The sequence below is a fragment of the Aulostomus chinensis genome, chromosome 14 (assembly GCF_037954235.1).
Source record: "Aulostomus chinensis isolate RoL2024-O1b breed Wild chromosome 14, RoL_Achi_v1.0, whole genome shotgun sequence".
Lineage (NCBI taxonomy): Eukaryota > Metazoa > Chordata > Actinopteri > Syngnathiformes > Aulostomidae > Aulostomus > Aulostomus chinensis.
Genome location: NC_141333.1, coordinates 23995803 through 24009290, shown reverse-complemented (window position 1 = coordinate 24009290; position 13488 = coordinate 23995803). Strand labels below are relative to the sequence as shown.

The 13488-nt window shown below is 42.3% G+C and overlaps 1 protein-coding gene across 5 annotated transcripts in view; it reads right to left on the bottom strand.

Moving 5' to 3' along the window:
* lpp (LIM domain containing preferred translocation partner in lipoma) overlaps window positions 1–13488 on the bottom strand; it is a 136625-nt gene that overhangs the window by 12741 nt on the left and 110396 nt on the right. For all 5 annotated transcript variants that reach the window (XM_086224835.1, XM_086224832.1, XM_086224831.1 and 2 more), the window contains one exon: window positions 11885–12054. In XM_086224835.1, the coding sequence (XP_086080961.1) occupies window positions 11885–12054 (170 nt within the window). The remainder of the gene's footprint in view (window positions 1–11884; window positions 12055–13488) is intronic.

Genomic DNA, 13488 nt, shown 5'->3' with positions numbered 1-13488 from the left:
GTGTGCAGTCGATTCTAATTAGAGCCCTATTAATGTCAGCGAGGCGACGTGATGAACTTTTCTAGATTTGACTGTTTGTCTGGTGTCGGCTGGATGTGAGACGAGGGGTCAGGCTGTGATTGGATGTATCATAGCCTATATGCCCAATAAATCAATGTCAGCAGAAGCTCTGGGGAGGTTTTTGGGGATTTCCCTTCGATATAGGAGAGTAAAGTGCAGTTTTTTTTGTGCTGTGGAGGACGACCATCACCAGGAGCCTCAATACAGCTGGCACCATGCCTGTCACCTCTGGGTGCTGTGCCACCCTCACAAACTCCCCTTTGCTATCTAGATTGTTTGACTATGGCGCATTTGACCTCATTTGTAAAATCCAGTAAACACAAAGACTGGAGGGGCATGTGTTGTTCTTTCAGCTCAAGTGTGATAACTGCAGAGCTGCTTGCTAGAGTCGATGGAAGAAGTAAATACTCTTTATTTTTGTGCATGCATGTGAGGATGCACCTGCTTCTGTCTGAGCATTGGTGTGCGTGTCTGCTTGAGGGCCAAGGGTGGAGGGTGACACAGGGGTTACCGATCATGACAGGGACTGATCAGGGGTGGTTCTCTATTCTGTCTGGCCACCAGGAGTCATTGTAAATTGAATGCTTGTGCAAGCAGGGAGCAAATCTGGCATGGTGTCAGTCTGTGGACTGAGGACTTAGATGACGGAGAGAATAAGGCTTGACTGGCATAGACATTGTTTTATCCTGCTGTACTGCAGTCAATCGATGTGTGAAGGCAGTGACAACATGCCTGGCCTTGTCAAACCAGTACCAGGCTCTTCCCAATCTCTGTTGGTGTTCCTAACTAAACGCTGCCTCAATGATGTCAAAGCACAGCTGTATGGATGCCGACGACTGTAATTCGTGGCTGAGAACAAAAACATTCAGGAGATGGTGTAGACAACAAGCTTTCATGCCACCATATTGCTGATCGTGGAGCTACAGGGATAAATTACTGTGTTCACTCGCATTTTGTGTTCCTATCAAGGCCGAGCTGATGTCTGCTGCAACGCTGAACAAAAATGATCCCTTCACTGAAAACACTGGGTAACTGGGCAAGACATGTATACATCCTCATCATGTACTGACAAAATGCAACAAAAATAACCCAGACAGACACCAGACACAACAGAACACGATTTACTGAAATCTGACTATGAAGGAGGCACTTGGTGTCATTCTACAACTCTTCTTTTTCCCTGATTCAGCAACTTACGAGAGAGAGGGAGGAAAAAATAGCGGCTTCAGAGAGAGGAGGAAAACATAGTGACTTGAGAGAGAGAGGGAGGAAAAAGAGTCACTTGAGAAAGAAAGGGAGGAAAAGAGCCACTTGAGAGAGATGGAGGAAATGGACGCAACTCTGTATTTTCGCTGTGTATCTGGTTTAAGTACTTCCCTGACAGGTTTACTACATTATTTTTTCATGTATAAAGTGTGCAAGTTTTACTTGCTCATTTTGAAATTATTTCAGGAATAAAATGCACATTGGTATAATGAAACCTCTGGGTTACCTTTTTGATCCTTCTTTTCAACAAACACGCTCAAACGGAGGAACGTACATCTTCACGTGCGCGCGTAAAACTGTGGGACATCCAATTGATCAGCAAATCCTGAAAACTGTCGTTTTTAAAAACACAGTTGGAAAGAGTAGCAGCTTACGGCGTTTATTTATCTATACCGATGAAACAGTCCAGTAAAAAGTGAGTAGTTCAAGTTAAACTGCATTTACCACTAAACCTGACTTCTTGCCTACTGAGGATCAAACATGGGTTCAGACTCGTGGATTCCACCACCACGGCCCTTCAGCAGCTGAGTTTTCAGCCTCGCGTCTATCCATCTAGAATCTGTTATTTCTACTCCACCACATCTTTATTTTGTGTACTTGAGCTTGAGGAGCAACAGGATGACAATAAATAAGATGGTGAGAGTGATTAGGGTAATGACTACCGCAGTTATTTACACTGGTATTTAACTTTATTAATTTAGCTGTTTGTTATTTGAGTTCCTTCCTTTTTAAATATTGTTATCTTGTAACATGTATTTTTCATTAAATGTATTTCAGTCTTCATGTTTGTGCATACATAGTGCAATAAAGTTGGTTATTTTTCATGTTTTACTTTCTTTGGTGCTAAGGCTCTTCACTAGAGGGCACTTGGGGAACGTCTGCCAAGGCGTTATGACATCATCTGATCTGGATCAATTCCAAAATCCAATCAAGTGTTCTATCATCCTCCCAAATTTAATCACTATCACACTTTCGGAGTTATCCGCTAACAGGCAGACAGACAATGTAGGGCTGGTGATCACGTTAGAAAACAAAAATCTCACTCACAACTGTTTCATTTGCATGTATCTGAAGAGGTGGGAGGTCAGGACATTATAGTCCAAGCATAACTGACTTAAAAGTAAAAGCATTTTGACTCCTCAGAACTGCAGTGTGAAAATGCACTGTGGTCGTGCGTTCCAGTTCCAGTTTCTTCAGGGAAGAGCAGTATTCAGCCATGACAGGAGTAGAGGCAGAGGAAGTGGGTCCAAATGTGAACGTGTGTGAACACGGAGCTCAAAGATAAACCATGATGAATGTGTGAGGAGCTGGGCGGACATCCCCACTGTCTGAGAGAGACAAACGGACTCAGCGCCGAAAAAGCTCATCAGTCAATCACGAACATTTCCTGGTGACTGGCAGGTCAGGGCTGCTGTGTGCAGCTCTTCCTGCACAATGGGACAATGGAGAGTTGAACCAGTGATACCAAAGCCCATTTATTTTAAATAACAGAGCTCTAGTAAAACACCAGATAATGAACATAATTACATTCAAGCAACTTGCCGTCTGTGACCTTGGAGGTCTCTGAAATTCTGTCAAAAGAGGACGAAATAGATGAAGGTTTTTGTGTAGGCAACTCTCTATCTCTTTATTACTGCGCTTTCAATACGAAGCCGGGCTCCTGACATGACCTTGTGTTACTTACATCAGTCTTATTACAGTATACTTAAACAGGCTGCACTTCGGATGATCTATATTCATGGAAAGTGGCAGCACAAACAGGAAAGTGGTGATGAGAACTGAGCATTGTCTGCAGCCCTTTACCATTCACTGCCTAACTGACAGGCAAACTGAACGAATGGATCTTTTAACAAGTCTAAAATCTGAAGCAAAGAGCCTTTTTAAATACCTCAACTGGACACGTAAAAAAAAAAAAAAAATCTGTCTGTGCGAATGCTTGTACAAGAAACAAGTAACAAGGCTGATGTTGATAACGTACAATAGACTTAAGAGCTGCTGGCTTGGCACCCTATATTAGCAATTAACCTCAATGACACAGAGTCCCACTGCTGAACCTCTTCAAAGACCTGCTGAGCTATCAGACACACGATAACAGACAACAGTCCCTGTTGCTCACGGCTCTGCTAACTAAACCACTGATGCAGTTAGAGGCCCAATGCAGGGGGAACAAAAAAAAAGATTCTTCATATTTAAGACTCGAATTCCATAACTGGTGACTTCTATAATCCTGATGATGTGAAGGACAACATTTTAACTTGAAATTTCTGATAACTTCATTTGGTCCACAACTGATGGGAAGTTGTGAAACGGATCAGTGACGACAACATCAACAACACAGTGACATTCAGCTTAATGAATACAGTTTAAAAAAAAAAAGGAAAAAAAAAGTTCTTTTATCATATTCGTATAAAAGCTCCTCACTTCCCTGCATCTATGTGGCCGAGCCGTAACATTAGTCTGATCTATACAACCCCAAAGCCTCCGCATTCAAATCAATCAGAACTGTCCTCTCATATTTTCATTCAGTAATTAAAACCACACATGTATGAATGTCCACACACGACCACCATGCCTGAGAGTAATCACAACCCATGACCCTCATACTTAACGTGACACACTGACATTAATCCCAATCCTCCCAAATGTCCCCCCCCCCTGAATGCATCACCTCTCCTATCACAGCTCTCAGAAACATTTCTCTGTTGTGTTCTCCCAGAATGTAAAAACGCCTTGAACTGCATTTAGCTGTGCGTTGACTGACTTGGTTAACAAGATTAAAATGAGGTTGGAGGTACAAGTGTTTGCATGCATGGAGAGGTTTAGACTGAACCCAGTGATGCAGGTCCTTCAGTTCTGGGTTACACACTTGGCACAATCTTGGGTTTTGTTTCCGCTGTTCAATTTCACAGCTGCCGACAGCTTTGTGGGAATATCTTCATGCCAACACAAACAAACGGCATTTACTTGGAAAACAGATATAGATTGTTCTCAGTGTATCAGACAAAGGGAGTAGCTGGTAGGCACACATTTTCATACACTCGCTGGCAGACGTCTGCTAACAGGAAGTCACGTGAAGAGGATTCATCTGTTAACTGCCTCATTTACAGCTTCCTCGTGTCCTCATTTCAGAGCTGTGTTTGTTTGTGTGTGTGTGTGTGTGTGTGTGTGTTTGTGGATAGTGATACAGAATACAGAATTACAGGTGGGATTGAAGCTGGACATTTACAGATCTTAAAGAAGTAGTCTGACATTGTAAAAATGACACTTTTCTTTCTTGCCAAGAGTCTGATGAGAGGAGCAATTCCAGGTCTTCTCATCCCAGAAGAATTTAACAAAGAAGATAAAACATCTTTAATCTGCAGGGTGGAACTTTTCTTTCCCCCTTCTGGTATTTAATAACAAAAACATGGTTGATGTGTGCATATGACGTATGCCTACAGCTGAGCTCATCACCCACCCACCCATCCACCCACCCACACACACACACACACACACACACACACACAGCCAGAGGCGATTTCTTCCAATTGTCCGGTGCAAATAAGGATACAAAGGACAAAAACATCACATGCGCGAGTCCAAATATTTCATAAATACCAACCTGTCCAAGAGGAGTAACAGAACATCCAAGTCTCTTCGTTCTGTGTTCTCCCACATGGAAAAGCTTCACCAATTATTATCTGTGTGCATGTTCTCACCATCAAAACATTCTATTTGACCATAATCGTCCGTCTAAACACTGAGATACACTTGAGATCAGGAAAGTGGTGATAATCCACTCTATAAACTTCTCTACAAGTTTCAGAGCTTCTTAGTTTTTCGGCCATACTCCTCTGCAGCAGAAACCCCTACTGCTATTAAAGCAATACTTCACCCACCCAAGTGTAGTTTTGCCTCTCAGGTACTTACATCAAGGGGGCTGCAGGTCACAGGACATTTTTTTAAACTGCTGCATCACTTCTTTGTCACTCCAGAGAGCAGAAAGAGCCAGCCATGCACATTTAGCTTGAAGCTAACAGCTCAACTACCACCAATCATCGACTACAGAAAAAGTGTCCAAAAACATCTGTTTACAAACTCTCGAGTGCATTTTCTTTTATAATTCACTTTCTCCAGCCGTATGCTCAGTAATCCCCCAACTCTTGGATTAGAGCAGAAAACAAATGAACAAGACCACTTCCAGCTCAGTTCTGCTGTTGTTAGCCCTCCATTAGCTTAAAGCTAAATATATGTGGCTGGCTCTTTCTGCATTCTGGAGGCACAAAGAAGTGATGCACCCAATAAAAATGTTATTCTGAGGTCAAAACACCCACGAGTGAGTACTTGAGAAGCAAAATACGCTTTTTTGGAGAAGTATTGCTTTACGCTCTGGAAAACCTGTCGACATGAAACAAATCACTGCACTGGACTGTTCCTCCAGAGAGCAGGTTCAGAAACAGAATCATTTAAAAGATCAAGTTTGAAGGTGCTGGTGGACGGCTGCATTCAAGTCATTTCAAGCTCACCATCTTCTGGCTGTAACTTCATATTTAGAACTGAGATACTGAACCTTCTAAATCACGTCTCAACAAGAAAACGAGTACGCTGCCGTACAGTAAATGGCACATTTTCTGACCTTATTGGATTGTTCTAATGAAGCAAAATAAACCTTGATAGCTTCTATCCATTAGGCCATAAAGTCCAAATGACTTTTTATGAGACCAGACAGTCAACTACAGGAGTAAATTAAATATTGTTCAACAGCACTAATGGTTGCTCCCAAAATAGCATGATATCATTGATACAGAGACACAGCCAGAAATATTGAGTTAACCCATAATCTCATCCGAGCCTATCGGGGTGGTCGACTATTCAGCAGGGTTCCAGATGCTTCGTGATTAACTGGGTAAGAATGTGCTGGAAACAGTTGGAGAAATTTCTTGGAAACACTTTGTGGTACTAAAACTCTGAAATGCTGTCTCTCTGTAACAGTGATTGACAGCTGGCTGTGTGGTGTGTGCTCACACTCGTTCAAGCTCAGTGTACAGACATGGTGTTTGTGGAACACGTCAGGGTGAAGCCCACATCAGACAAGAAAAGTCAAACAAAGGCAACCCAGTGTTCTTGACACATTAACACCATTATGAAGAACTTCATGCAAAACGAGACGTTAACCGAGCAGCTGCAGAGTTTATCAGCATCACGCTGTATTCAAATAGGCAATGATAAGTCGTCTGTGGAGGGGAGCCAGGGAACAAATGCTGATTGCTGCCTTGAAATTTGTTTGCCAGTGGTGACTGGAGCTCAGGTCAGACTGATAGCGAGCAGTAAAATCAGGAAGTGGACAGGTGACGACAACAGATGTGGCTGAGTTCCGTCACATTACTAAAAGGAATCGATACTATCTAAACAATTTGAAAGAAGCAAATCACCCAGTAGGGGAGCTGGATCTTGTCTTTGTGTGAATAAAGTATTGTTCCACAGAATATATAAGGTTAAAGCCTTGACAATGGAGATGCTGAGTGCTACTTTGGTAAAACTCTGATGGATGGCAATCACTGCATAATTCTGCAAGTCCTGGCAAAGATAAATTTGAGATATTGTCGAATTTCTACACAGCAGGTTTGCCCAGCAGGCAAATTCTGTATATACTGTTAAGATATTCCTGCATCAAATGTAAGACACTGCCAGAGGCTATGAAATACTTCACCCATAGCACAACATATGGGGTTTACCTATTCCCGCAAACTGTGTTTAGTCTTAATATGAGGATCATGCATTTTCATCTGTGCAGTTTTGATTCTTATCGTGTTAGCAAGCAACATTTTTCATCTACATGCACGTATACAATTCAAATATATAACTGGAAAACTGAGATAAAAGTGCAAGTTCAAGATAGTGTATATCATTTTCTTAAGAGGGCAGGAACAACTCACATCATAAACCATTGAAAACGATATTTCCCACCCCGTTGTTTTAATAATTACATTTTGGGACCAACTGAATGCTTTTATTGCTAGTTAACCTGTCTCTAATGTGACAAGGTATAAAATTGCAAAATGTTCTCTGTTTCTTGTTAGAATGGGAAATCACGCTCACGCCGCTCCTGTCAAATGATGCGGGGACACATGAAACTCAGAAATAAACTACCGTTACGGGTTCAATTAACATCTCTGTGGCAGCAGCATGCTCCACCAATCAGTGAGGTTGCTAAATCACATAGTTTGTTGGTAGCGTTGTGCTGAAGATTACGACTGGAACCTGTTTCAGTTCATACATGGTTGATGTCCTATAAACGCGCTTGCTCGCGGTGACAACCTCTGATGGTAACGACATGACGGCTAATAATCAGCTCCTCTGTGGAAAACAGGAACAGGAGTTTTCACCTCTAACTGTTGAGCACTATTCCAACAGACAATCTGAATTTTGTGAGGTTGCATGATGGGAAATGAGGGATTACATATTTTCAGGGCTCGAGGATCTCTGAGGCCCTGCAGATTCAGGTTTGATTGCTCTTTTCTTATTTAAAGCTTCAAAGCTCTTAAAAGGAAATGCAGTCATGATGGAAATATACTGCTAAGTGACTGTCAAGTTGCCATTATTCAAAAGGTACTTCATAAAGGCTAAACATACTGTGACTTAAAAGCAGAAACAATGTGACTTACAGTAACACAGGGAGATGAGAGCTAATAACAGACAGGACAAGTGTTCTGAGAAAGGACAGGAAATCTGGCATCACTGGAGAGGGAGGTAGATAGTGGCCGTGATATTCTGCTGATATAAGAATGAAAACAACAGGATCTGCATTCATAACACACATTTGCAGTGTATCATGAATGTTCTTTTGCTCTGAGAGATTCCTAGACTGACTGACTTGGAGGCTAACTTGAAATTTTCCTCTTTCTCTCAGGGATATGACACTTCCCCTCCGAGACTCAACTCTCACGTTCATTCTCTAATCGCACAGAGGCGTATGACCCTGAGGATGGGAATAAAAGAAGAAGAAATTACTTTCATTAAGAAATTCAGATTTCCCCCATCCTTTTGATCTTGTGCCAGAAGAACATTTATGCTGATGAAATGCATAAATAAAGTTCTTAAATTATCCCGTTCCTCTTTAGTGCATGTATCAGGGTTGGAGAACTTCCAGACAAGACAACTACAATCCCAGTGAGTGCCTCTGAAGAGAAGTGATTTAAGAGATGGCCTGCCACTGGTTCAAACTCCACGGACCTCAGTTTTGAGACTTTGCTGTAAAAGTGCATATCAAGTCAAGAGTTGTACATAAGTGAGGTTTTATGTGCTGTGGGGCTAACCACTCGACTCAGCAGAGGCCGTGTTGTTGTAGTCTCTTTTCTGCAGGACAATAACTATTTCCTTAGTAGTGCATAAGAAGCCCTGATGTTCCACTGCAGAATGGACCAAAGACATTGTGGAAAAATTCAAATCATGAGTCTTACTGCCAACATTTTCTTCAGACATTCAGTCTGTTCAAGTTTTAAACTGGTTCAAACTGAATCCAAGGAGAATTTACTTATTTCAAAGTTAAAACAAGAGTGAGAGTTGTAACTTACAACCCTGTAGCTGAATCACACAGCTACTTCCTGTCTCGACTTTCAAGAATGACTAACACACTTAACTAAATTACTGTGAACTCGGATGTTTCATATTAGGGATGTCACAAGAACTGATAGGCCAGTACAACATGAATGCCAAACTCATGACGGTGGATGAAGATGCATTAACTGGTCAGCTGGAGCTGTCCACCATGCGTAACTTCAGCGCGTCACAGCAGCATCTCTGGCGTTCCTGTCATTAGATAGAGTTTGTCTTGGGGACTGCCTCATGGCGCCACATTGGAAAGAAAATAGATCAGCCGTGAAAAGAGATCCATCACGTGGTCACACTCTTGTCTTGTTCATCTGCCATGGTCAACATAGCTGCTGTTATTGATTATACTATTTATTGACTGTCACTACATTCCATCTTGGGAATAATTTATCGTCAGTTAAACTGGATCAGTTAAGGCTTCTGAGACAGATGGACTTGAACATCCATCCATCCATCCACTTTCTTCCACTTATCCAGTTAAGGGTTGCGGGGGGTGGAGCCTATCCCTGCGAGAGGCGGGGTTCAGCCTGGGCGGGGCACCGGTCCATCACAGGGCCAACACAAAAAGACAGACAACCATTCACACTCACAACCACACTTGCGGTCAGTTTAGAGTCTCCAAGTAGCCTAGATTTTGGAAGCAAATTTAGATAATTGATTGAGAGTTAGTGTTTGTTGGTTCTGACGTACAGATTTCTGGTATCTTTTAGATCCTTATTTCATATCCAGAAGCAAGAGTGATGACAACTGGAGCAGAATCAACTGAAATTAAATGAAAGAAACACTTCTGCAAAAAGATTTCCTTTGTGGTCTTGGACGATGGCTATTTACAGGAAAAAGTTGTCATGACTGTTGTGCAACACTTCCACAAGAAAACACATCAGTGTTTTTAAAGAATGGATCAGAAGGGACGTGTCACTGAGATGTTTGCTATCGAACACGATTTCCAATAGCATACATGGTCAACTAGGGAGAGAAGAGTAGAAGGAAACACACACTCTTTAATATCCGATAACAGAATTAAAAACCGTGTGAACATGAGTTTCACGATTATAGACATAGCTTATCAACAATAACTCTTGATGGCTATGCATCAGCTAACTGAATGATCTCAAAGGTTAAACCATCCTCTAGTAAACACCATCTATCTTAAAGAATGACTGAAAATTATGTATGAATGTCCTTGATGCTCTTGAGAACTGTCAATGACAGATAGAAATCACATGGTTAAGTCCACGTGCCCTGGCTTCAGCATGACACAAGGTGGAGCTCGGTCAAGCGCAATCGTTAATGATAGTTTCAAGCCGGCGCATATGACACTTTCACGCCAAACCTTTTAACTAGCAAATGAACTTAGGCTTCACCTGCGACCGCAGGTGCTTAAGTATATTAATGAGGCTGGTCTGGCACAACCATGGTGTTTTGTTGTGTTGTGTTGCTGTTTTGGAACGCCAGAAAACATTTGTGCCATAGACCAAGAAGAGGCTGGTCTTTGGTCAGTGGTGTTATGCCTGAAGTGGTATTTAAAGGGCGAATCAATCAGATTTGCGTGGAATTGCAGTGTGCTTCTATTGATGCCTGAAAACATGGAAACATTGGTCGCAAACTCCTACTGGGCCAGCTTCACCTCCTACTTGGCCAGCTTCCCCTCCTCCTGGGCCAGCTTCCCCTCCTCCTGGGCCAGCTTCACCTCCTCCTGGGCCAGCTTCACCTCCTACTGGGCCAGCTTCACCTCCTACTGGGCCAGCTTCACCTCCTTCTAGGCTTGCTTCACCTCCTACTGGGCCTGCTTCACCTCCTACTGGGCCAGCTTCACCTCCTACTGGGTGTGCTTCAGGTCCTACTGGGTCTGCTTCACCCCCTTCTAGGCTTGCTTCACCTCCTCCTTCTGGGCCAGCTTCACCTCCTACTGGGCCAGCTTCACCTCCTACTGGGTCTGTTTCACCCCCTTCTAGGCTTGCTTCACCTCCTACTGGGCCAGCTTCACCTCCTACTAGGCTTGCTTCACCTCCTCCTGGGCCTACTTCACCTCCCCCTGATGTGCCTGTGTACGTTCAACTGATCTAGAGGACGTTCGATGAGAAGAGCTTGCTTCTCCAGAGTTGAAATGTGTGCGACACTGAAATAGCAACACGCCATGACTTGGCTCTCTGATTGGTTTGACTGATGTCCGAAACACACCTACACCTCATTGGGTGTCTAATTACAGCCTCTTTGTTCTGTGGTTTGCGCTGTGATTACTCACCTTCTAAATATCAAACTGAAGCTGAACATGCTCCGAAAGCACGCAAACACATAGCAGCATCCGCCAACCACCTGGCCCCTTAGATCGGTTTAACAGGGCCCAAAGTGTCTTAGTGCTGCAGTCATTGATTTTCTGGATAGGAAAAGGACTCGGATAATAACCAAAGAAAACCAAACACATTTAGGCTTTATGGAGATATTGCCTATTATTTGTTAACGGCAGCAATTTATTTTGACTGATACTACAGTGTAAGAATAGTCTGACCTTAATTAAGATCACCTTATAAAGTAGAAGGGATAGTTAAACATTCACCAGACAAGGAACAGTGTTGGCATTAATGCTGAGTCCTCTTGGTGAACTGAGTCCACTATTTACCCTCACATGGTAACTAGAAACAAAAGACCTTATAAGAACCTTCTTCGCTACAAAATTTGACTTTTAACCTGTTGTTAAAAGTTGTGTGAGAGGAAGGAATGACTTCCAAGGGTAGGAAAGTTTTACTGAGAGACAAAACAAAACAAAACAAATAGAGGAAATTGAAATGTTTGTGAGCTTGTCAGGCTTTGATAAAAAATGTGTGGTGGCATGAAGTGACAACATGAACATTTCAAGCAGAAGGCAACCACTATACCCACCCCCGATTATATAACGTGTATTTGTGAAACAGGAACAAGTACGAGAGGTGGTGGGGCAGCTGGATTTGAAGGGACAGCTGCTACTTACAATATAGCAAGGCTCACAGTACGCCTTCTTCTCCACAGCGTAGAAGGGCTTGCCGCGCAGCTTGGAGCTGCAGGTCATGCAGACGAAGCAGTCGACATGGAAAACCTGGTCCATGGCGGTGCAGCCGGTGCCTTCACCCACCACATTCTCTCCACAGCTGGCACAGCGCCCTGGGGAGAGGAGGAGGAAGAGGAGCAGGAGGGGGGCTAAGTGCAGATTCACGATCAATACACACACTGCATTTAAGTTTGTCAGTAAACAAATGATCAGATTGCACTCAAAGCCAAAATCTTTGAGTTTTAGAATGACAACTGGATATTTCAAAATATTTCTGAACCCACAATTGCCAAACTGGAGTACATGTACCTCTAGGGTGATGTGCAGATACCCTGGGGTATTCTGTGTATCCTCTAAAAACTTCCATCAAAAATAACCAGTGTTTTTTATTTTTCTGATCTACATGCCCAATCAGAAGCTGAGTAGGCTGTGTGCAAGGATGTACTCCTTGTATGACCATCTCCTCCCGAGGTGGAAAAAATACGACCCTTTAAGCATCCATCATGTTGCCAAAGTTACTCAAATGTGGTTAAATAGTCAAACGCCCATGAGCACGACTGAAGGCAGAGTCATGACAGTCTGATATCAGTATCGCATCTGACAGCTAGCATTAATGTTGGCGGTGCTAGCCTAGCCACTGGTGGTGCTAGCGCCTTTGCTTGTGTGGAGGTACAGGGGTACACAGCAGGGGGCGAGAATAATTCACAGGATGCAGGACAAAACAGTTTGGGATCCACTCCTCTACCCAACCAACTCCAGAAAAGAATCAAGATTAGCCAAAACTAGCACTGCAGGACTCGCTGAAAAACTCCTACTTGGGAGTATTGTGTTTAATATTGTGATTTGTGAGATAATAAAACAAATTGTATCATGACCGTAAGTGATTAAGTATCAAGAAAAATGCACCAAATGTGTGAAATGTGTGTTTGTGCAATGCTTTTGTTAACTGAAATTAAATAATTAGCAATAGCAATATAAAAAACAAAAGTAAAGCCACTTCTGCAGTACTGTTCAAAATAATAAAAGGGTTCCATTCTTTATTTGGTTTTTTTGGGGATTATATAATTGCATGGGCTGCCACTGTGACTTGATTAATTATGTAGCTCTTAATACAGTAAATAAAATATTGTAACAGAACTTAATCTTTTAATCTAGATGAGTCATAAATGTATTCAGCGACAAAACAAGAAAGAAGAGCAGCAAATATTCACTATTAAGATGCCTGAGTTTATTATTGTGTCATGAGTCACATGATGAGTTTCTGTGTCCATTTCTGCCTGACAGACATTATATAGCGTACACTATTAGCTGCTAAAAATATTACAGTCTCCTTTAAAATTGTTAAACTCTCCCTAATTTCCTGATGTCTGAAGTGCCTAATCTCCATTTGGGTTTCAAACACCGGATAAAAAAAGATTAAATACTCGAATTATTCCACATTAAAGGGACTCTACACATCACCAAAGAGTGACAGGGACAACATCTATTTCAGAAAGTCAAGCTCTGAATGATAAAAAGAAAACTTTAGAAGTACAAGTCAGTCTTTG